The sequence below is a fragment of the Caretta caretta genome, chromosome 2, assembly GCF_965140235.1.
Source record: "Caretta caretta isolate rCarCar2 chromosome 2, rCarCar1.hap1, whole genome shotgun sequence".
Taxonomy (NCBI): domain Eukaryota; kingdom Metazoa; phylum Chordata; order Testudines; family Cheloniidae; genus Caretta; species Caretta caretta.
Genome location: NC_134207.1, coordinates 122,107,767 through 122,133,257, shown reverse-complemented (window position 1 = coordinate 122,133,257; position 25,491 = coordinate 122,107,767). Strand labels below are relative to the sequence as shown.

The 25,491-nt window shown below is 41.6% G+C and overlaps 1 protein-coding gene across 1 annotated transcript in view; it reads left to right on the top strand.

Moving 5' to 3' along the window:
• Window positions 1–24,629, top strand: part of LOC125632075 (uncharacterized) — a 33,159-nt gene extending 8,530 nt beyond the window's left edge. Inside the window, exons 6-14 of the mRNA XM_048839730.2 lie at window positions 2,024–2,191; window positions 3,893–4,288; window positions 10,710–10,856; window positions 14,119–14,295; window positions 17,777–17,914; window positions 19,240–19,357; window positions 20,013–20,155; window positions 21,250–21,417; window positions 22,954–24,629. Coding sequence (XP_048695687.2) covers window positions 2,024–2,191; window positions 3,893–4,288; window positions 10,710–10,856; window positions 14,119–14,295; window positions 17,777–17,914; window positions 19,240–19,357; window positions 20,013–20,155; window positions 21,250–21,417; window positions 22,954–23,355 — 1,857 coding nt within the window. The 3' untranslated portion in view covers window positions 23,356–24,629. The remainder of the gene's footprint in view (window positions 1–2,023; window positions 2,192–3,892; window positions 4,289–10,709; window positions 10,857–14,118; window positions 14,296–17,776; window positions 17,915–19,239; window positions 19,358–20,012; window positions 20,156–21,249; window positions 21,418–22,953) is intronic.
• Window positions 24,630–25,491: the final 862 nt, after the last annotated feature.

The following is a 25,491-nucleotide window of genomic DNA, read 5'->3' as shown; positions in this document are numbered from 1 at the left end:
CCAAGGCATAATACAGTAATTCTCATTGTGGCAATAGGCCAGCCCTCCTTCTTGCAGAAGCTCATCCATCCTCATGGGACTGTCTCAAAATAGCACAAACAGGGACTGGTAACATGATTCTGGAGAGCTAAATCTATTTGCATACCAAGAAACTGAATGAAATGTGAGCCATCCTGTGTGACTTGTACCCATCCCTTCCTGGATGGTGAAAGACATTCAGGAGTGTCTGGAAGCACTACTGTCTCTTAATGCCATCTTTTAGAGAGAGAATTTTATCGCCCAGCCCAACACATGTTATAGTCAGGCCAGCACTCCAGAAGCCATGAATGGAAACCAGACTTTACTGCTTGAGGGTCTAACTTCTTTCCCATTTGTGAATAATGTAATGAAAATGCAAGTGGATACACCTGCTTACTATCTGTATAGTTTACCTCCCCAAATCTGGGCTTCAGATCTTGATAGGTAACAGACAGCACAAGTAGTGTTGATGGATGACCTGCTCTTGTCCATGGATGAGAGACATACATTCACACTACTGGATCTCTCTGAAGCATTTGATAGAATGCTATTGTCCTGCCTTAGACCTACTGGGGAGTTCGTGCCAATCTTTCCTACCAGGCCCTCCCCAGAAAGAGCCCTAACTTGTGAAGTTGCTTAGTTCTCCCTTTTCTTCTTTGGGGGTAGAGGGGAATCAGTACTATGCTGACTCTCCATTGAATACAGGGTCATATTAAGGTTTTGACCCTAATCTTCAAAGCTGTCTCTGAAACTGGGCTGAGCTACCAGAGGACTGCATTTTCTTCTTGACAAGGAATATAACCTTTAAAGGAATTCATTAGGAACTACAGAACTGTCACCAAAACTCGAGTGGAAGACAGCAGATGATCCACAACTATGAAATTCACTTTATAAGGCACAGGAATGACCACAAATCTCAGTGCTTCCAGAACAAACTGTAAAACTTACTCTTTTATCCTCAGCCTGCTTACACTTACTAGTCATAATGAACTGTCAGAAATGGAGTTCAGATAAGCACTCAGAAATCCAGATGCTACCTGAGCTTTTAGGCTCCTCTCTGGTATCAACCATGAACACTCCCAACAGCCTTTCCAGCATACTAATAGCCATTCTCTTTAATCTACTTACAGGATCACTGTTTGTTTTTGCTGCCTGCTCCTTCCCTAAAACGCAGCAAGATCCTTAAGAAAATCTGACTTTGTGCCCCTGTCCACTCAACCCCTCCTTTTCTGTATTAACAGGCAATAACAGCGATGGCCATATTTGCCATTTAGCAGTCAGAGGTTTGAAATCTCCTGCCTACTAATCTTTTAGATTTAAGTTTTGGAAAAGTTGGATTAATGGCCTTACAGTTTCAGGCTAATTCCTATTTTCTCATCTTGTTACTCATCTTGAATGACAAGAAAATAATGAAAAAGCCTCACAAGCTTGTGCTCCATAAGAAAAAGGGTAGGAGATAGTGGATTTCAAAATGGTCATTTCAAACCATTAGTGGCTTTATAATTTTAGGATTTAATTATTTGTATAAGTCAGTAAAATATTTTATATTTCTTTTGAGATTGCATTCCGGGACCAGTAGCCTAAAAGAACTAAATATTTAAGCTGAAGATGTTCCCTGTCCATTTGAAGCCAAGATTAAAATATGTTTTTAAATTAAAAGGCTTGAATCCAGGTGTGAAACTCTTTAGGCACAGAGGTCCAGTGTTTTTACAATTTTGTTGATAGGAAGCTACACACTAAGCAAATAAAATACCTCTGTTGTTTTCCTGAAAATAAATCTCAAGGGACTGGGCATTACAAATGGGAAAAGCCTGATGAAATTCTAGTTCATTCCCTCCCAACCCAATGGGCAATGGTAGGACCCTTCCCTACAGTATTTTCTAGTGCTCTGTCCAGCCTAGTTTCAGATGTCATAAGTGATTTGAATCCCAGTTCTTCTAGGTTAGTACCAACATGCTGGCTCTGTATTACTTGTTGACACTGATATATTTTTTTTTTTTTAAAGAATGAGACCAAACCAGTGCAGATGATGTTCCAGAAAGCTAAATTTAACATGAGCTACATGGCAGATTTTCGGACCAAAATCCTTGACCTCCCTTATGTTGATAACGAGACTAGTATGATCATCCTACTTCCTGATGAAATCCAAGATAATTCCACTGGCCTGGAACAGGTAAGGCATTTGTACTGAATACAAAGGCAGCTCAAATCCTGCCAGAGAAGAGCATTTGACTAAATCTCATTTGGAGCTTGGGACTTGAATTCACAAATCTAAACTCACCAGTATTAACACAAGGTGGGAGAGCTGAGAACACATTGCATCTGTCCCCCAAGGGATGGGAATACCATGTGTTACTGTCAAGTAAACCCAGCTCTCTCTGATGTCTAGGGAAATGTTAAGTTCTGAAAAGAGAGATTTCTTGACCAGAGGAGGGGTCACCAGGGAGTGGGATGAAGCCAGAATGTAGTGAGCGACAAACTGAAGGAGATCCTGTAGAGCTTCCATTCTCACAAAAATCACTTCCTGTTTGACAGATTTTCCCCATATTCCTTTCTAACTGTTGTGGGTTGGGCTCTCCCTCACTGTACCTAACGGTTGCTTCATATGGGAGTCTTCAAGTGCTCCTCCATTCAAGAGCTGATTTCCTTTCTGTACTATATTGTTACTGAGCTGGCAAGGGATGGCGAAATAGCAATGCCTCTCCCACAGTAGCCATGTGTCAAATATAAAGGGAAGGGTAACCACCTTTCTGTATACACTGCTATAAAATCCCTTCTGGCCAGAGGCAATATCCTGTTACCTGTAAAGGGTTAAGACGCTCAGGCTAACCTGGCTGGCACCTGACCCAAAGGACCAATAAGGGGACAAGATACTTTCAAATCTTGGGGGCGAGGGGAGCCTTTTGTTTTGTGCTCTTTGTTTATGTGGTTGTTCTCTCTTGGGACTGAGAGAGACCAGACAGAAATCCATCTTCTCCAACCCATCCTAATCCAAGCTTCCAATATTGCAACCAATATAAGTAAGTCAGTCAAGGCGGATTAGTTTCTTTTGTTTTATGTGAATTTTCCCTCTTTTAAGAGGGAGGTTTATTCCTGTTTTCTGTAACTTTAAGGGTTTGCCCAGAGGGGGATCCTCTGTGTTTTGAATCCGAATACCCTGTAAAATATTCTCCATCCTGATTTTACAGATTTGATTTTCACCTTTCTTTTAAGAACCTGACTGATTTTTCCATTGTTCAAAGATCCAGTGGTTTGGGTCTTCGATGATTTTGTAACCGATTGGTTAAGATATCATTCTCAGGCCTCCCTGGGAAAGGGGGTGTGTAGGGCTTCGGGTGGGCGGGGCTGGGAAAGACGTCTCCAAGTGGTCTCTTCCTCTGTTTTGTTTAAAACGCTTGGGGGTGGTGGCAGCATACTGTTCAAGGACAAGGCAAAGTTTGTACCTTGGAAGTTTTTTTTTTTTAACTTAAGCTAGTAAGAATAAGCTCAGGGGGTCTTTCATGCGGGTCCCCACATCTGTACCCCAGAGTTCAGAGTGGGGAAGGAACCTTGACACCATGTCTTCCAAGTACACTTCATTACTAGTGACAACATGCAATTGTATCAACTTGTCACCACGAAAGATGGATTTGTGACAGTACTTGCATATAGTACAGTGGGGCTCTGATCCTAATTAGAGGATCTTTTGAATATACGGATATAAGAATGTATCTGAATGCCATTTATTTTTTGCTTCTGACCTCAGCAGTAGCATTCACTCCAGATCAGGAAAGGATGCTAATCCCTGCTGTGTAAACACACACATTCGTCATTGTTTCATTAGTATAAATTCCTGGCTTTTCTTCCTCTTTAATTTTGACTCTTTTTCTTATAGCTGGAAAGAGAACTTACCTATGAGAAACTTATAGAGTGGATAAATGCAGAAATGGACTATAGTGAAGTGGAGGTATTTTTACCCAGATTTAAGCTGGAGCAAGCTTATGATCTGAAGCCTGTTCTGAAGAGCATGGGAATGGCTGATGTATTTGACAGAAAAAAGGTGGATTTATCTGGAATGTCAGCCAGCAATGACCTAGTTCTGTCTGAAGTTGTTCACAAGTCCTTTGTGGAGGTAAACGAAGAAGGCACTGAGGCAGCAGCTGCTACTGCAGCAGTGATCACTTTGCGATGTGCACTGATTGTACCACGGTTCACTGCTGACCATCCTTTCCTCTTCTTTATCCGGCACAACAAAACTGGCAACATTCTGTTCTATGGCAGATTTTGTTCCCCCTAAAAAGAAAAAATGCAGCCATTAACACAGTAAAGTTATTTCCATTGTACTATCTTGGGATTTTTTTTTTTTGCACTCTAAGCAACAAGATTTGTACAGATGCTGTACGTTACATGGTACAACCCTACACACCCTTCTCTCTTGTGCCTGAAACCACTTTTTGTAATCCTCTATTCAAATTTAAGCAACAGTTTTAAATAATAGGATCATTTAAGAATGTCTGTTCCAAGTGGTAAGACTTAAAATGGCATTTACCATAGTTCACTGGAAAACACCCCTTGTATCCTGTATATCTAAATAAATGCAGATTTCTTTAGCTTGAGTCCTGGCTCATCTTTAGCCATAACTACTTGCTTAATGCATCCCTCCATCTCTGTACATATTCCCCTAGAAATCTGGTTCTCATACTTGGGGTTGCTTAGCAACAAGTGGTAAGATCTTATGGGGAGAGGAAGGAAGAAAGAAAGAAGACTGGCTTCTGACTGACCTCCAAATGCTTTTTGCAAATTTCCCTTCTCCCTGTCTTATTTTCCAGACTGGTTCCTTCCATGTCTAGCTGTGCAGCCATCTAACAGATTTTTATGAACACTACTAACACAACTGTCATTGGGGAATAATTGATCAAGTACTTATTCAAGACAAGGAATGAAGTCAACTCCACTGAAGTCAATGGTAAAACTTGTTATTGACTTCAGTGGGGTCAGAATTTCACTCTGCATGTATCTTATCACTCGTTAACCTGGGTTACATTAATGTTTAACACTTGTGAAATAGGACAGACATTTCTATAGCAAAGATTATAATAAACTTCCAGGACACATACAGTAACTTAAATGTGAGAGCTCTCATTTGTATCTAATGTAACAAACCACGAAGGCAATATGTAACTCAGCAGTTTGTATAGCTTTTTTGCTCAGACGAATAATGCTAAACTCTCCAGCCATAATGGCTTTATACAGTGATTTTGGTCTTGCTGTTTCTGCTCCTTGAACAAAAAATAAAGGAACTGATGTGAAGTGCTATGTGGTCAGGTTTTGTTTGGTTTTAATTGTGTAATTCTTCAGCTATAGTGTGATCGAAACAAATGTGTGAATTTTTGCCATCGATAACTACCAGGGACAGGCTCTGCCATTTTAAGACTGCACTAGCAGGGCTCCCACTCCCGTGAAGTCCAGTATGTATTGCCTCCTTTATAATACTTAGCTGCCAAAAACATGTGTAAATAGAGTCAATAGAGTGGTTAACTTGGAACACAGAATTTAGTGCTGTTCTGAGTGTTGAAGCTAATTCAGTTTCAGCGTCCAATTAGATTTGCCAACAGCACCTCTTAACCTGGCAGAGTGAAGTCTGAGTAGGTAAGGAATAGTGTCAATGAAAACCTTGTTGCTGAAAATAACCTTTCACTGTATTATAAATTGCAATAAGATACCAGTCCTGGGTTGTATGCAAGGTTTTCATTCCCTCTGCCAACTACAAATCCTGACCCTTCACAATCTTTGCCCCTACAGGCACTGGTACAGAGTTTGGCATTATCCACAAAACTGTAAGGAAGTAGAAACACTGACTTGACTTTAAAGGAGGTGAAAAGGAACAATCCCTGTGGGCAGAGCTAGGGCATTCTAAGCTGCCCTGGGATTTGACAGTGGGCATGCACCACAGCAGTTCCTTAACTCTGGAGAAATTTAGGGAAACCCTCCTACCAGCTGAAGCAGTTCACTATTAAAACATATTTCATTATGTGTATTTCAGTAGTGCCTAGAGCTCCAACCATTACTGGGGGCCTATTGCGTTTGTACACCGCCTACTACAGAGAGACAAAATAGTCAAAACAGAAGAAGGGAGAAGTAAAGTGACTCGTCCAAAGTCACAGCAGGTCACTGGCAGAGCTGGGAGTAGCACCCACATTTCCTAACTTCCAGTCCAGTGCCCTGTATCTTAGATCCACGCTGCCTTATTGTCACCACGGAGCCAAAAATCACTGGTGGCAGGAACAACACAACTGACTTCAGATGAGTTGCTCGTGCTTCCATCAGCAATGATTTTTGGCCCATAATTCTTTCACTTGGCAGGAAAGAAATGGGAGACTTTGTTAGTTTCATTTATACTATTGCCTGCAACTTGTATTTTTTTTTTTTAAATTGTCATCCATTACTCAAATGCAGTAGAAATTTCGGTGCAAAAAAGTAAATGCATGCTTAGAATTTAAGTTGCTCCATATGACTAAATTAAACTGAGTGATATTACTGCTTTACTTCCATAGTTTTGGGATTTTAAAATCCCGGAGTCACATGCTTCAGTGTCAAGTTCCAAGACCGTGAAAAGAGAAAATAAAAGCAAGGGCTGTTTGCAGTGGTGTCCTGACCAAATCCCAAATTAGGTTAAGGCATTCTGAAACCTATATTAACCACTTCTTCAGTCTGTTCTAAACTATCGCTCCTATGCAATACTGAAAATCTGCTTCAGTTCAGAGGTGACTGCATTTCTATGGTAGGTAAAGTAATACCATAGACTTGCTAATTGTACCCTTTAAGATAATTTACTTCACCTCAATCTTTGGTGTATTCTAGGTGTTCCCCATAGTAAGTAAGGGAAAGTTTGGAGAATACCGAGGTAATCGTTTATAAAAGACAAAGCTGACAAATTTAAGGGGGACCACTGCCTCGGAATCACTTAATCCATCACTGAAGCATACCCACCTCTGAGGTAGAATGCTGCAGTTACTAACAGCACGTCATTCACCACATGCATCTTAAGAGCGGACCAAAAGAATTAGATACATTACAGGCTCGATTAATGTTTATGAAGTTCTCTGACACCTCCTGGATGAAAGGCAGAGTTGGCAGTGAGATTTCTCACCCAACAGAAAATCAATATCAATCCCATCTCTTATAGCATAAAGTCCTATAAACTTGTTTAGTTCTACAAATCTGTTTGAGGTCATAATGTGCAATATTGTTACCAGGAATGTTGGCCTGAAGCTTACATGAACTTTTGGCATTTTTTAATACTTCTGTAAGAACATTTCTTCATAGGGATCAAGGAGAGTAAATTTCCTCTCTCTATCTTTGGTAAGTAAGGAAAGTATTGTCCTCTTTAGGTGGTAATATTTGGAGAGATTTATCCATCACTTGTCTTTTAAATAAAAAACTCCACTATTAACACCCTCTACTGCACTGACATTAATGCAAGCTGTAGAGCTTGTTTTGGACCAGTAGTTAAGTATTTATGAGAGTGAGGTCTGCACTCATGGTTACTATTTCATAGAATCATAGAATATCAGGGTTGGAAGGGACCTCAGGAGGTCATCTAGTCCAACCCCCTGCTCAAAGCAGGACCAATCCCCAATTAAATCATCCCAGCCAGGGTTTTGTCAAGCCCGACCTTAAAAACTTCTAAGGAAGGAGATTCCACCACCTCCCTAGGTAACGCATTCCAGTGTTTCACCAACCTCCTAGTGAAAAATTTTTTCCTAATATCCAACCTAAACCTCCCCCACTGCAACTTGAGACCATTACTCCTTGTCCTGTCCTCTTCTACCACTGAGAATAGTCTAGAACCATCCTCTCTGGAACCACCTCTCAGGTAGTTGAAAGCAGCTATCAAATCCCCCCCCATTCTTCTCTTCTGCAGACTAAACAATCCCAGTTCCCTCAGCCTCTCCTCATAAGTCATGTGTTCCAGACCCCTAATTGTTTTTGTTGCCCTTCGCTGGACTCTCTCCAATTTATCCACATCCTTCTTGTAGTGTGGGGCCCAAAACTGGACACAGTACTCCAGATGAGGTCTCACCAATGTCGAATAGAGGGGGACGATCACATCCCTCGATCTGCTCGCTATGCCCCTACTTATACATCCCAAAATGCCATTGGCCTTCTTGGCAACAAGGGCACACTGCTGACTCATAGCCAGCTTCTCATCCACTGTCACCCCTAGGTCCTTTTCCGCAGAACTGCTGCCTAACCATTCGGTCCCTAGTCTGTAGCTGTGCATTGGGTTCATCCGTCCTAAGTGCAGCACCCTGCACTTATCCTTATTGAACCTCATCAGATTTCTTTTGGCCCAATCCTCCAATTTGTCTAGGTCCCTCTGTATCCTATCCCTGCCCTCCAGCGTATCTACCACTCCTCCTAGTTTAGGATCATCCGCAAATTTGCTGAGAGTGCAATCCACACCATCCTCCAGATCATTTATGAAGATATTGAACAAAACCGGCCCCAGGACCAACCCCGGGGCACTCCACTTGACACCGGCTGCCAACTAGACATGGAGCCATTGATCACTACCTGTTGAGCCTGACAATCTAGCCAACTTTCTACCCACCTTATAGTGCATTCATCCAGCCCATACTTCTTTAACTTGCTGACAAGAATACTGTGGGAGACAGTGTCAAAAGCTTTGCTAAAAGCTTTATACTGTGACAACACCCAATGGTTCCAAGCAGAACGGGAGCCCCATTGGTAGGCACTGTACAAACTCAAGAAAGAAAGTCTCTGCCCTGAAGAGTTCAGTCAAAACAAACAAGATCTACGCAGGGAGGGGAAATGGGCTATGCTGTGCAAGCACAGTGATTGGCTGGTAGGCATGCATCTTATTAATTCCGTGGGGGCATTTGTTTTTAATGTAAACTTTCATTGATTAGTCTTCCATGTAACCATAGTTAATCACTTAAAAAAAAAAAAGCCTCCCCAGCTGGTGGTTTCATTACCTTTCTGAGGACAACCATCCTATACCAACACGTAAGCTGGGCTGCTTCACTATTTGCCTTCTGCTTTCCTACTTTGGACTGACTAAAATATCACTGCAGCCAGTCAGAAGAACCCTTCAACAACTATGCTGATTACACAGTCCCTGGAGCTCATCTCACCAGCTGGAAGAGAAGGGAAGATTTCCCATCTGGCTGTTGAGCAAACACACAACTATTGTCTCCAATTACATTACTCTACCTACTTTAAAAAGTGGAGGTTGTTATTGCAACAGAGAGGGGAAGGGTGCTCGTCATCTTCATTTCAAAGGTGGGATATTACCTAATAAATGGTCACCTGAACATCAGTGGTGTCTCCCCTATAAGACTAGACTCATGAAGGCCTGGGTAACATTTGTTGTTTCCTTAGTGTATTTCCTTTACCTGATGATGTCACTGCCAGCAGTACCCAGTGTGATTCTGCACGCTCAGAGAGGCAAAGGAAGCACTGTGGCTGGAAAAAGGCAGGTAGCTCCAGGGGTCAGGTACTTTCTGCCTTTCAGTCATGTAGCCCCATGAATTCTTCCAATGTTGTAACTACCAGATAAATAAACTAAATGAACTTGAACAAAGTTTACCATACTATATCTATGTACACATGGGCTTACCAATCTGAGCAAAAAAAAAAAAAATTAAGAATAGAAGACTATGTTACTGGACCCCATATTATGTCATGCTAGAGTACAGCAACAAAGAAAAGGCAATGGCTGAAAAGGTGTTTCTGTGTGGGACAGCCTGCTCCCTCACTCGAGGCAGTAAAAATTGTCCACATGATTGAAGCGTGGATAATACCAGCAGTCTAGGTCTGTCCACCTTTTTCCAGCCTACATACTGCCTCCTGCAGAGTTCATAAAATCTCACTAGCAAGAGCTCCTCTCTATTCCTCTGAAAAGGCAAACAAAAATTTGGCATGACAGTTACATATCAGGATAAGGGGCTTAGAGATCTTTCCTGCAAATGTCAGTCTCATTCATCTGAGGGAAGTAATAAACCTCAGACTGATAGAAGCTGGGAGGGGAAGACAACAGTAGATTTCCCTAAAATTGCCCTCTTCTATACACTCCCCCCGAAGCTCTGGTACTCACCACTGGCAAGAGACAAGATATTGGGCTTGATGGACCATTGGTTGGACCCATTGGTTCTTATGCATATTCCTCTCTTTTGACACCTTTTTGTGTAAATTTTAAAGTCATTTCCTCTCTTGATAAAGATTTTGTAATTTGTTTTAAGGGGATATTTCAGTCTGTCCTCATTGTATTATCATTGTTTCACATCTAAAGGTGTTGCCAAGCCCCTTGTGGGGGAATTATTTAAAGCTGCTGTGGTAACAATATGGGGCTAGACGTGAGATCTGAAACGTATAGACCTTGAGCAAATTATTTGACCGGTTTCCAACCCCATTCACCTATTTGTAAATAATCTCTGTATTACAAAGTTGGTTTACTTATTTGTAAAGCATTCTGAAATCCTTGGAAGGAGCTATAATGCAACATAGTACCAATTTCAGCCTTTTCTAAACCCAACTGGAGAGAGAGAAAACCATAGTTACAGTACAGGAATTTTTTGTTTGGAAACTGTTCATTCTTCAATAAAGACATTGAGCCAAGTTTTGCTCAGTTACACAGTGTGAATACGAACTAGTGGAGTAGGTCTGTGTTTACAGTGCAGGGCTGAAAACAAAATTCAAGACACCATCTGCAGTTAGATAGTACAGAGAAAACTGCAGTTATGGCTGAATTTCTAGTGGAATACAACGTGGCTGTTGAACCTGCTACTACCAAGCTGCAAGCTGTGCTGTGCCTGGATGGGAAGGGCTTCTGGCAGGTGGGTGAGGAGAAAGGTGCCCACTCCCTGCCAACCCTCAGACAGCAATTTTCCTTGTTTCACAAACAGAAAACTGGGGCACAGACTGCAGGAAAGGAGAACACGAGAGTCTGCTGTTTTCTCGCAGTCTCAGCCCCTTTCCTATACTATCTACTACTCGATTCTTTTCGAGTCTATTTATCACCCCGGGGGCAATCCCACCCCTCTTTCTTGCACCCACACGTCTCTTTTCTCCTCTTCCTCATGATGAGTTTTCTGTTCTCTGTTTTTTCTGTCTCGTGTCTTGTCATAATTTTCTTTCACTCATTTTTTTCTTCTGAACTTTATTTTCTTCTTTTCTGCCTTCCCACCACTTCTTCCTAGCTCCCCCCTACTGACTTGAAGCTTGCCCCCCCCCCGCCCTTATTCCTCTCTTCTGCCCACCATTTGGCGCCCTCGCCCACAAAGGCCTTAGGGACCCCGAGAATTCACCTGCCACCAGTCTCGCCCTAGTGCCTCACCCCCAGCTCTAGCAAAGGCAGAGGCGCTGAGAATGCTGGTCGAATAAAAGCTCTTACCTCCCACACCTGGTCTCTACCCTGGGACTCAGGGGGCTACAACAACCCTGCACACGCAGTTCGTGCCTACACCCTTCCACCCGTAGCCGGTTCATCCCCTTCCCCACCTTTCCTTCCTCCTCCCCTCCCGAGCCAGTCCCTCCACCCTTCCTCAAGAGATGGCCTCCCCCTCCCGCAGTAACACCGCACCCAGCTCGTCTGGCCGAGCGGCCGCGACCGGAGCCGCACCCTGCCCTAAGGCTCGTCCCGTCCCCGGCCTGCGCACACACTCCCCGCCCGGGGCCTGGCTAACACACGCAGGGCTGAGTCACCGGCTCACGTGTCTCGTCCACTGCCTGGAACCAGTGAATCCCCAGCCGGCTGCAGGGTAAGAAACCAGCTTGCGGTGAATTTGTCCCAGTCCGAGAGCGGGGGAGGGGGATGCTCATTGGCTCCCAGAAACGGGGCTAAGGGGACGTCCCTGCGATCTGCCCCCCTCCAGTGTATTAGAAACGTGCAGCTTGGGCTGGTCGGGACCGCCTTCGCCTGTTCTCCCCCCACACACTTCCCCCGTATTGCTAGGGGGGACACGGAGGAAGCAGTGCCGGAGCCTCTCCCACCAGCCCCCAGGGCGGGGAAGCTGCTTCGCAATAGCCTGCCCATGGCAAGTTCTCCGCAGCCTTCCAGGGAGAGCCCTGGATGCAGTTTCTCCTCCTCTTTCCTTACGATTTGTCTCCTCGACTTTACCCCGCGGGCAGAAGCAAAACGTGTCCACACTTAAAACGGCAGCAGTTAAACATCACAACTTCAGGTTTCAGAGTAGCAGCCGTGTTAGTCTGTATTCGCAAAAAGAAAAGGAGGACTTGTGGCACCTTAGAGACTAATCAATTTATTTGAGCATGAGCTTTCGTGAGCTACAGCTCGATGAAGTGAGCTGTAGCTCACGAAAGCTTATGCTCAAATAAATTGGTTAGTCTCTAAGGTGCTACAAGTATCACAACTTCAGCGTGTGGACAGACCCCCAGAGGCCAGAGAGCCTGTCTGTGCTGCAGCAAATACCTAATGGTGGGGCAGTGGCATGATTCATGAACATATAGTTATTTGTTTTAATTAAAACATAGTTTAGTTCCACGTATGGGACAAGACACAGTTTGTTTTTAATCTGTGTCTGAAGAAAATCAGTTGTTATCGTATTTGTTAAAGTTGATTGAAATTGGGAAAAATTCATGTTTTAATGAAAAATTGTTGCTATTTTAATGAAAGAAGGGTTTTTTTTCATTAATTTCCTACCCTTCCTTTTTTTAAAAAAATAAGCTCTAATGTGTCCTGATCTCAGTGGAGAGAGGGGGGGAAATTTATTGAAGATTGAGGCAAATACCTACAATGTTGGGGGAAAAGTAGAAACATCGTCTTTTGCTTTAAATTCATTTTTAGTGGAGAATTAGACAAAGCAGAATTGCAAAAGTTAAAAACATTAGAACGGCCTTACTGGATCAGACCAAAGGTCCATCTAGCCCAGTATCCTGTCTTCCGACAGTGGCCAGTGCCAGGTGCCCCAGAGGGAAGGAACAGAACAGGTAACCATCAAGTGATCCATCCCCTGTCACCCTGTCCCATCTTCTGGCAAACTAGCCATTGAAAAGTTATAGAAGAGTCAGTACCTTTGGAAACCTGAATGTGTCCCTGCTGTCAGTTAAAGGGCCTAATCATACATTTTAGAGTTTGTGTAGAACTACCATAGCAGGGCACAGTTTTATAACATGGTTTGGGGATTTGTGTGTGTGTGTATATATGGGACAAAACCATGTTTTAACAATAGTCCTGATCCTGAGTAACAACTCTGATTTGTAGTGTCAGCAACATAGACTATTGAGTTTAAAATAAATTTTAGAATGAAAAGGAATTATAAATGGCTAAATCCTGCAGTCCTTACTCCCCCTGAAATCAGTGCGGGATTTGCCTGCAGGTGTAGGCAAACAAAAGAAATTGGGCAATTTAAATCAATATACAAAAGGATTTTGCAGCATCAGGCCCAGGCTTTGTATAGTCTATATTTCACTTTTGATTTCAAAACTCCAGCTCTCGTGTACACATTTGGTTCCATTCTTGGGCTCTGATCCTGCAAAGATTTAGGCACAAACTAAACATGATACACTGTGAGTAATCCCAGTAAATTCAATGAGTTCTCACAGTGCATGAAGTTAAGCAGATGTGTAAGTTTTTGGAGGGCTGGGACCTTAATTTGGCGTGGTCTGCTCAACAGAAACAGATCTCAGATGAGATGGAGATTTAAGTACCTTTCACCAGCTACTATATTGGATGTCTTACTGTATTGCAATTAATAAATCCACTGGTGGGAAAACAAGGAGGAGGTCACCCACCAGTTGTCTTGACTGTCTCTGGTTTGTGAATTTGGAATAAGAGGACTATAGTGTCTATTCCTGCAAGCTCCTTAACCTTTGTTTGTTCCAAATTTAGAAATAAGAGGCTACTGAAGTTTATTATATAACATCTGTAAGGTTGGTGTAACCAATCTACTAGCTGTTATATCTTATTTATGTGAATTTGTTAATGTGTGAGGAAGGTAAACGGAAGTTAATATTCCTGATTTCCATATGGTACAAATGCTCGTTTGTTAGTTTCACCTTTGCTCTGCGTAACACAGGGCATTTAGTTTTTGTAAAATCACTACCTGGAGCCTTGATTGCACTTGTTTTGTTTTTCAGTTTGTAACCATGGAGAAACTGAGTAATGCAAACACCCATTTTGCTCTCGATCTGTTTAGAAAGTTGAATGAAACCAACGCAACAGGAAATATCTTCTTCTCGCCAGTCAGTATTTCTGCTGCACTGGCCATGGTCCTTTTAGGGGCCAAAGGTAACACAGAGACACAGCTGCTGAAGGTCAGCAAAAATTTCTTTCTTATATAGATTTTTAATATTACAGAAAATAAGTTTTAAGAGAAAAAATATAAGAATTCATTGACCCTTCATATTGTTTCCCACTTAATTCAGTCACTGATTAATTTGATCAAAACCTCGGGAACCAAATTATTTTTTAATTTGTTTTCATGCCTTTTGATGCTAAGATCAGGGCTGCCCCAAGCCCCCAGTTCGAAAGAGCCCACAAACTGAGTGGTGTTGCAACCTAGTATGCCAGGTCACAGTGCCTGGAGAGGAAAGCAAGGCCCAGTCCCACAGGACAGGAGTCATCGCTGTAGGGGTGAGTGCAGGGTGGGCTCACTCTCCACTCCCCCCCCCCTCTATAATTTTTTTTTGGAAGGGAGGAGAGCTTCTGTTTCAGATTTTGCCCAAAGCCCCTGTGCGACTCTGACAAAGAGATCTGTGATTTTGTAATACATAATGTTACGCATACTGCTGCCATGTTAAAAAAAAACAAAAACTCAACCCACCCCCCCCTCCTTAAATTTAAAGTATCAGAACTATGATAATGCATGATGACAATATCTTAGCATGAGATCATGAATTTTGTAAAATGACGGGATTGTTATCTCCCACAAGACACATACAAAAAGAAAAGGAGTACTTGTGGCACCTTAGTCTCTAAGGTGCCACAAGTACTCCTTTTCTTTTTGCGAATAAAGATTAACATGGCTGTCACTCTGAAGACACATACAACAGTCCCTTCCAACCCTGATATTCTATGATTCTATTCTATGAACTGCTCTGTGGTAAATGCTAGATGTGAATCTTATTTTAATTCCCCTCACAGTTAATGTTGTTTGCAGTGGTGGTGTAGCCATGTTGGTCCCAAGATATTAGAAAGGCAAGGTGGGTGAGATCATATCTTTTATTGGACCAACTTGTGTTGGTGAGAGAGACAAGCTTTTGAGCTATAGAGAGCTCTTCTTCAGGTCTCGGAAAGGTACAGTTACGCTAAACAATCTGTTCCAACTTGTATTTAAGTAGTTAACACATCTTTCAAGGGACCATTCAAGGTGAAGTGGCCCATTAATACCCCTGCAGACATAGGACAAAAAACGGACTGTTAGTGGATTACATCTTGGTGTAATAAACCATAAATCCTGACCTCTCAGTCCCCATCCTCAAACAAAACCTGCACAACACCTTCCAAAGACAAGCCTGGACACTTAAATTCATAACTTTGCCAGACACCAAAAATCATGATCTTAATAAAGACACTGGATTTATGGTTTATTACAGCAATCTGTAACCCACTAGCCCCCCCTTTTTATTCTGTGACTACAGGGGTATTAACGCGCTGCTTCACCTTGAATGGCCCCTTAGAATATGTGCTAACTATTTATGCTAAACTACCTGTTTTATCTTAAAAAAGAAAAGGAGGACTTGTGGCACCTTAGAGACTAACCAATCTCTAACGTGCCACAAGTCCTCCTGTTTTTTTGCGAATACAGACTAACACGGCTGCTACTCTGAAACCTGTTTTATCTTGTATTTGGCTGTGACACTGAATACCTTTTGCAGACCTGAAGAGCTCTGTGTATCTTGAAAGCTTGTCTCTTTCACCAACAGAAGTTGGTCCAATAAAAAATATTCTCACCTACCTTCTCATTCAGAGTCAAGTCATTACCAGTCTCATATCAAAAATGATCTGAATGAGATCAGCCACAATAGTAATATGCAGCGCGTTGTAGACTAATATTTTCAAAAATTGGTGCCTAATGTTCTAAATAAGGCCCTGATTGGAGATTATTTCCTTTTCAACACACCATTTAAGTGCTTAAGTCTTGAAGGCCTTAAACACATGCTTAACTTTAAAGGCTTACTATATTTTGTGTTTTCACTGTATTTGCTATATTTTGCGCCTGATAGCCCTGATCCAGACCCCACAGAAATCAATGGAAAGACTCCCTTTGAGTTCAATGGGCTTTGATCAGGCATTTCCACATAACTTTACATTAGCCATATTTTTTAATAACAAAAGCTTTAAGGTATTCAATTTTGTTTTATTACTGTGGCTGGCCCCAGTTCTAGTGAAATCAATGGGAGTACTCAGCAGGGGTTAACACTGTTGAATATAAGCAAGGGTTGAAGAATTGAGCTCTTTGTGTTCAGCCTTTATCAAATTCAGCCTGTGAACAAGCTGCAAACTGCATTAACTAGTGCAGTGAAGATTTCCTGTAGGTTAAATTCTGGTTTCAGAGATGGGAAATTTCAAAATTAGTATTTATTAATTTTAAATTACAAAAAACAATTCTGGATGGCAGTGTTGGTACTAATTTTACGTGGGATTTATTGCTTAAAAGTGATTCAGCTATTCATGGTTTTCTGTTTTATTGGAATGTCACATGCAGTTGTAAAAGGGTATGTTTGAATTCACTCTGCTGGGGGTCACAATATATTTGTTTAAGAATATTGTCTCCTTTGTATTGTTGGCTTTAGGGGGGGCTCTTTTAGGTTATGAGGCAGTATTGCGTTATCCATTAGAATAGTAAAACTATTTAATCACTACATGTCAGACCTGAACTTTGTACAGAAACTAACAGCCCAACCCAGGTTGAACCTATTCAGAGTAGAAATAGCATGAAAAGGGGCTAAAAAACCTATACTGAGACAACTTTCAGCATGCTTATCTGTGATACTTTATGTTCTAATTCAAAGTACTTTGTAATATTTGTGAAAATACATTACAACCATCATCGGGGGGGGGGGGGGGGGCAGAGAATCTTGTGGGAAAGGTTATAGCTACCAAAGATTTTGAGTTGCATGTGGATATTTGTTTCTGTGGGTCATGGACCCATTTCATAGTGCCTTAATACTGCATCTTTTCACCTATACTAAGCAGATTGAAACTCCCCAGGACACCTAGGCCTGATGCAAAGCCCATTGAAGTCAATAGGAATCTTTCCATAGAGTTAAATGGGCTTTGGATCATGTCCCTAGACCATGTCCTATGTGTGGACTCTGGTTTAGTTTAGCTTTATCCAAATATTTCTCTGTGCATTGAAGATCCTTGGTACACTCTCATTGGCCCATCTAGATTCAGGTAGATCTCTCCATAATGCATATATCCTGTTGAGTAACTTGTCTCTGAGAAGTACTTGTGGCATAAGCTTTCGTGGGGGGCCATCAGGGAACAGGGGTTTGGATGGGGCAGGAGTCTGGGGGCCCGTCAGGGGTCCAGAAGCAGTGGGAGGGGGTTTATTGGGGGGGGGGCCGGGCCATGCCCCCGTCCCCTAATCGGCCCGCTATACAATTTCCAAAACCCGATGCGGCCCTTAGGCCAAAAAGTTTGCCCACCCCTGCACTAGCTGAAGTTTTCAAATAGCTTACAATCAGAAGGCAAGCAGTGGTTGTTTGTTTTTCCTCCTGACTCCAAGGGCCTGATCATTCAAACACTTACCAAGTATTCTGTATTAATTGATAATTTCTTTTAATCCAGACCTTTCATTTTGATGTTGTTGAAGAGCTTCATCCAAGATTTCAGACCCTGACCTCTGACATAAACAGAAGTGGAGCTTCCTATCTGTTGAAGCTTGCCAGTCGGCTTTATGGAGAGAAGACCTACAGTTTTTTAGCAGTAAGTTCATGCAGAAGCTCATGTGACAGAATTCATGTAGAATTTTTCAAAACTCAATCATCAGTTACTTCCCATTTCTGTTAGGGCCTGGTCCTGCCCCTTGAAGTCAGTGGCAAAACTCCCACTGGAACAGGATTTATATAAAACCTTAATACAATTTGGAATTAATTTAGTAAACTGCATAACTGCCATGTTATTGATTGATTCCAAGCAGAATAACTTAATTATTTGCATATTTATGAGGTAAAAATTTTGAGGTCAGTTGAAGGACCCACAAGGCAAACTATTTTTGGCTACAAATTTAGCATCCTGTTTTGGGAAGTAGCAGTCTGATATCCACTTGTGCTTCTGGCTCTCAAACTGATAAATCTGTAAATATGAGGGGGCGTGGGGGAAGAGGGAGATTTTTAAGCGCACAAATGGTTTTCAGTGGGGCTTGTGCTGCTATGTCACGGAGGTATTTTTGAAAATTCCATCCACTAGCTATATCAGTGGTACACCACCTGATGTACTTTAAAACCAGCATATCTTCAACTGGTGAAATTCACCCCTATGCAGAGAGCCTACATGAGGGCTGATGGCCACTTATGTCCCACTTACACTCTGTGTGGGAGTTCACTAGTGCCTAGGCTTGTACGGGCCTGTTGCACGGGGGTGAACGTCAACCAATTTAAAAAAAGTCTAAACACTGAAACATCAGTAATAAGTCATCAGTTCATATTCGTGCATGATGGGAGCATTGAAATATTAGCGTTGTTCACCTGTATCTGTCAGAAACAAAAATAATAAAATGCAAGATCAGTTCATCCAACCCTTGAGATAGACAGATTCTTTAGCTGACCTAAGTTAGTGTTGTTTCACTAGGCTCTAAATAGGCTTGGCAGAATTTTATTTTTATTTTTTTATAATTTTGGCAGATAATATTTTTAAACATTTTTTCCTTTATATTTATCAATTTAAATCTTTAGTTGTTGGAAATTATAGGGGGGTTCTAACAATGGGCGGATCAGACAGTAATGATTTAATGACGGTAGAGATTCAAAAAGTTAAGCTACATAACAGTTAAAACACAAATTGTCAACATCATATGTCAAAATATACAAACCAAAGATCCTTAAATCAAACTCTAGCAAGCAGCATTTTTTGTGCTGTGGCTATCCGTAAATTTCAATTATTATTGATGGAAATGTCTTTTCATCAGTTTGTATATGTAGGATGAAATAGATGTTTACCGACAAGTACTGAAAAAAGTCTAATTCTTCCAAACATAGCTATAAAGATATCTATGTGCAATGAAAGCTATTCTTTCTGACTGTGTATTCTAGGACTTCTTGACTAAGACTCAGAAATTATATGCAGCTGATTTGGCTACGGTTGACTTTCTACATGCTTCAGATGAAGCAAGGAAACAAATTAACCAGTGGGTAGGGGAGCAGACTGAAGGTAAGAGATTTTGGTTAGTTAAATAAATCTTTTTGTGGCTACTCAATAGGAATATGTCCTCATTTTCTGCTGCCATTAGAATTGTTCCATCTTGTTATGAGATATCCAATAACATGGCTGGTAAAACCAGAGAATGCATGAGCATGGTGTTTATGGCAGCTAGATAACTCAAAAGACATTTACATTTTCATACATTAAGGCCAACAATTGTTGCCTAAATATGGATTTAGGAGCCTAAGTTTAGGCATCTGGTTTTGAAAATCTTGGTCTTATTATAGATTTCTAAATCATGTAGCCCTAATTTTTGGGTGCCCAACTGCAGGTTCCTTAAAGAAGCCCTGTTGCCAGATGGCATATGCTCACCACTTTCTGAAAATCAGGCCCCTTTAAGTTGTCTGGAGTTGAGCACCCAAAAATTGAAGCATTTCTGAAAATTTAGGCCATAAGGGTTTACACTTTTGTGAAATTATATATGGACTGTTATGATATGCAGCATAATGAAGTACAGTACAATAGAGAATGGCACTTAAATATATTGTATTTGAATCAGGGAAAAATATCAGAAATCTTTTCTTGAATTAAGACAGTGGATTTTTTAAAATGTAAATATGTATAGTGTAAAATAATGTTGTAATGATTTTTTATTTCTTTGAAGGTAAAATCCCCAACCTGTTGTCTGAGGGCTCGGTTAGTAATATGACCAAACTAGTGTTGGTGAATGCTATTTATTTCAAAGGAAATTGGGCTGAGAAATTTAAAGAAGCAGACACGACACAAATGTCATTTCGATTAAATAAGGTAATGTAGATACATTCGGTTATCTTTTTGCTTGTAGAATATCTATAAAGGGAAGCTGTCAGGTAATTTAGGCTCCAAATTAAAGTTTTTGTAAAAGATTTTAAAATTACAAACCAAATACGAATAGAAGCATTTTCATGTTTTTGGTTTTTTTAAATGTGTTCAAACAGTTTTTTGTTTGGATATATAAACATTTTCCTGCAGTCAGTGGGCTAGACTCTGTGTTTCACTGCTCGTCCATTTTCTGCAGGAATGTAAGAGTGGAGGAAAATGTGGCATGTAGGTACATTTGCCTCTCCCATACTCTGTCTCTGGTGAGGGACCTGTTTTCTCCAAATACAATTTAGTGTAGCTTTAAATTATGCTTTTAATGCCTCCCTGGAAGCAGTTATGCTATCTGAGCGTAGCTGAATCACCATATACTTTGGCCAAGGCTTCTTTCCTTGTCATATATGCCCCTTATGCCAGGGACTGTGGGAAGAACCAGGCTAGGGTTGCTAATTTTGCTTGGACGTATTCCTGAAGGTTTCCTCACATGACAATAATCTTTAATTAAAGACGAATTCCTGGAGATTCCAGGACAGTCCTGGAGGGTTGGCAATGCAGAGCAATCTATTAGTTCTACAGTGCCTGGGGATAGCTTTTACACTGGGGATATTTCTCACAGGCCGTTAACACAGTTTGTGGCCCCTCTTGCTATTGGAGGAGCATAGAGGAGCTACAATTGAATGAAGAATCTGGGCTAGTTTCTACAATCGAAGAAGGAAGCATTATGCTAGGCAAGAGAAACCAAAAGCAAAACTGAACATAATAATTCTTAGCATTTACATAGTACCAAGTCTTCAAATAATTGTTAATAAATCCAGCATTAGTGAATCTGACCTGTGTATATGTTCATTGCCTAAGATGACGGAGGTGGGCAGAGAGAGTAAACCATACAGTGAAAAGTAATTTAGATTTTAAAAGTCAATTTTAATCTAAGATATTGTTAAAAACATAGGTAAAGAAATCTGAGTTTTAATTTGTCAGTCTTCTTTTAATTTACAAAAAATATTAATTAAAAAAATTTTCTTTATTTTTTGTACACCATTCAGAATGAAAAAAAGACAGTGCAAATGATGTATCAGAAAAATACATTTCCTTTTGGATACATCTCTGAACTGAAATGTTGTATGCTAGAGCTTCCCTATGACGGAAAAGAACTTAGCATGATCATCTTGTTACCTGATGACATTGATGATAACTCCACTGGACTCCAGCAGGTGATTTATACAAGCCAATCTCAGTTTCTGCTTGGATGGCATTTCACAGTTTTACTGTAATATAGAACCTTGTTTTTAGTCTGCCTCTCACCCATTCAAAAGCCCACAAATTTTAACCTTCAACATTATGCCTTCACCTGTTTGTCCTACCAATAGAACAGTAAAGAATTAATCACAAAAGGGGAAAATCCTGCTGTTTCCATCACCATCCTCGGATAGTCCTTAAGTACTTTCATTGTTTATTTTAGAAGTGTAGTAGGAGCTTTACTTATCAAATAGAATGATGTAGGGCCAGTTTCCAGTGGTGCATCTGCTATCCAAAGCGGTGCATCTGCTTTGTGTCACGCTGTTGGAGGAATCTGGCCGTGGAGACTGTCTAACTATCCACAAGAGGGTCAGTTCTGAGTACAGTACAATAGAGAATGGCACTTAAATATATTGTATTTGAATCAGGGAAAAATATCAGAAATCTTTTCTTGAATTAAGACAGTGGATTTTTTAAAATGTAAATAGTCTTCTCAAGTTGAGTGGATGCTATGCTAGTCCTCTCCCTTCTGGTGGCATGGGGGGTTTGCCCGGAGTCAGTGGCAGATTAATGATTTTGCCGTCCCGGCCCCATATGAACTTGTTTTAGTTTTTTTTTACAAATTCATTTGAACCCAGCGGCAGCTCCTCACGGCCCCCCCAGCTCACCTCCACTCCGCCTCCACCTCCTCCCCCGAGCGCGCCGCTGCCACTCCGCTTCTACCCCCTCCCTCCCAGGCTTGCTGGAAACGGCAAGCCTGGGTGGGAGGGGGTAGAAGCGGAGCAGCGGCACACTCGGGGAAGGAGGCGGCGGTGGAGCAGAGGTGAGCTGGGATGGGGAGCGGTTCCTCTTCCTCCTCCCCCCCCCCCGGGTTACTTCCTGGGGCCCACCCCATGCCGCAGCTCACCTCCGCTCCGCCTCCTCCCCTGAACGCAGCACCGCTCCGCTTCTCCCCCCTCCCTCCCAGCGCTTTCACGCAGCAACCCTGAGCAGGAGGGCGAAGGAGGGGAAACATGGCACGCCTGGGGGAGGAGGCGGGGCCAGGGATTTGGGGAAGGGGCGGAGTTGAGGCAGGGCCGGGGGCGCGCGAACACCCACCGGAGCCAGGTCAAGTCGGCGCCTATGGCTATTATACATTTGCTGCCCCTGCAAATTTGCCGCCCTAGGCCTAGGCGATAATATGCCGCTGCCTGGAGTAGGGCAGAAGTTTCCATACACTCTGCTGATGGTCAGTTCAGTCCTTTAGAATTCCATTGGCAGCCCCTGTTACTTACAGCAGCCTTCACTTTGTCAAAGTGCTGCAGAAGCTTTAACCAATTAATTAATCCTCAGAACTGAGCCAGGAGGTAGTTGACAAAGTCTATATTTACTTTACTTTGTATACATATATCATTATAGACCATGTTTTCAATATTGCATTTTACATGTTTTTGGAAGAGAAATACTTTTACACTGGTGGTATTTCAGAATCTCTCTGCACAATTTAATGATCTCTGTGCTTGTAATTCCAGCTAGAGAAGCAGCTCACCTTAGAAAAGCTCCAGGAATGGACACAGCCACAAAATATGCGTCCCATTGATGTTCATGTGCATCTGCCTAAATTTAAGATGGAAAACAGCTATGACCTTAAATCAGATTTATCAGGTCTGGGCCTGCAGGATATATTTGACAGTGGCAAGGCTGACTTGTCTGGAATGTCAGGCTCACAAGACCTCTTTCTATCTGAAATTGTACACAAGTCTTTCATAGAAGTGAATGAAGAAGGCACAGAGGCTGCAGCTGCCACTGCTGGCATTGCTGTGTTCTGCATGCTTCTGGAAGAGGATTTCAATGCTGATCACCCTTTCCTTTACTTCATCCGTCACAACCCAACACAAAGCATACTTTTCTTTGGCAGGTATGCTTCTCCATAAAAGAAGACAGAGCTACAGTTGAGGACCTGATCCTATTTCCACTTTAACCAGTGAGAACCTGTAATTAAGTTCTTACTATTTTGATTTCAATTCTGCATTTCACAATAGAATGACTACTCAGAAATTGATACCTAAGATCCTTCCTGGGCTTTTTTGCCAATTCCTTAGCACTGATATCTGTTTGGGTACAGTAAAATATGCCTTATGCAATGACTCACAGGCTGAAAAAGTCTGGTTGCTCAGCACGGTTGATCTTCTAATAAAGGTGAACCAGAATTGAACATAGGATTTTTCAAGGCAGTTACTTGAGTCAGAAAATTCCCTAAAGTATGAACATCCTCTTGTGTCGGTTTTGCAATGTTATTGTGAACTGGCAGTGACTTCCCTTTGGTGTAATTCCCCTCTCTGCTGACTTTGATCCTGTACTTCAATGTGCTTGCTCAGCAGGATAAGTTTGCAAGGCTTTTCCTTTCTTAGAGTCTCTTCTTTTAGAGGCCTTTGAACATAATGCTGTTTGGCATCAGAAGGCACTCAACAGCCGAATGGGCGTTATTGTATTTTGGGATAAAAGGTCAATTAGCTTTTGTCTAGAGACACTTTCTATTCTTAGAGAAAGCATTAAGCTGTTTTAAACACATGCAACCCTTACAATCACTGTTTCAGAACTCTAGTATGATATTGCTTCTGAGTGAGGAGGTGGAAATGGGACAGGCAATTTCTTAATAGTTTTTTAAGAAATCTTAACACTTCTGTACATTTTAAACAAAAATTTTAAAACTGTTTTATCCATTTAAAATGTATGGAGATTTTGAGAGGTCTTGAAAGATTTTTCAGATAGTTGAAACTAACTTTCCAAAAGGGCATGCAATCTTGGCCTAAAACTATAATAGCGACACAGGAAGGATTCCTGCTTTCCAGGAACTGCTTTGTCGGTGTTCCAAATGTCTTAAGTGCAGTTTATGTATATTAATGCTACAGTGAGTTCTCGCCCATGTGGCTGCCTACTGCCTCTTTACAAGCTGAGTTTTGCACCAAATAACAGTTTGACTTCTAGGAACTGGTGTACTTATGTACTTGTAATGTCCTGCTGTTGCTTCCTCTTAGTATTAGTAGCCTGTATAATTTCATGTATATTCTGCGCGGTTATGTCTGTGCATTAACAGTATAACCTCAGGTATATTCTGTATCCCTAATTCTGTATTCCTTTGTGAACCTCACTATAACTTTGCCTTGGAACTACAAATAAACGGTTGTATTTAAAAAAAAAAAAAAAAGGTATCTGTTTGTCCACAGCAGGCAATTTTATGCACAAAATGTGGCATTTGGCAGCACAAAAACAGTTGTATACCTAAGTGATAACACCAAAGTAAGCAAGTGGGTTGGTGGTGTGGTTTGCTATATAAGTTCTCCTTTTGCATTTTCAGAATAGTTGGCTCTGGGCAACAGCCTGTTGCAATGGGAGAGGAAGAGCAGAGAACTGGAGATTAACCCTGGGAAGGGGAGGGCAGAAGTGTTGAGAGAACCAGGAGCCGCTGTACTACCTGTGGGCTAAATGCACCTGTAAATATTTGGAATGATGCCTGGAACTGAAGGAGTGATTGGTGGGCAGAACACTGATGCTGACAGCTAAACAGACTCATTCTGTGGGTCAGGAAATTATGGTGTGGGTGTTCAGGAAACTGGCACTTCCTTAAATAATTTTTTAACTTCCTCTGGAAGTTCGTAAGACTAACTGTCAATGTAACAGACTGCAGCTAATACTTTTGAGAACTTAAAAGCAACGTGGGGAGAACAACTAACTGTTTAACAGTATAGTCTCCGCATCAGTAAAAAATAAGGTTGAATCTGTTACTAACATCTTGGTTTCAAAAGCTGTGGTTTGTTTGAACCAGATCAGAGGAGGAGCTGCTAGAATCTTTGTAGGTAGAGTAGTCCAGATATAAGGGGCTATGGAAGGCCATATTGGACAGTGTGGATCTGTAAGCGCAATGACCTATCCCTGAAGATTTAGAAACTCTGATATACTGAGTACATTTTTTTTTTTTTTAGGAATAAGATAAGTCTGCAAAATGCCTCATATAGAATTATTTGCAGTTGTACTAGGTTCATTGGTTTCCCTTCTGAAAATAATTCTGG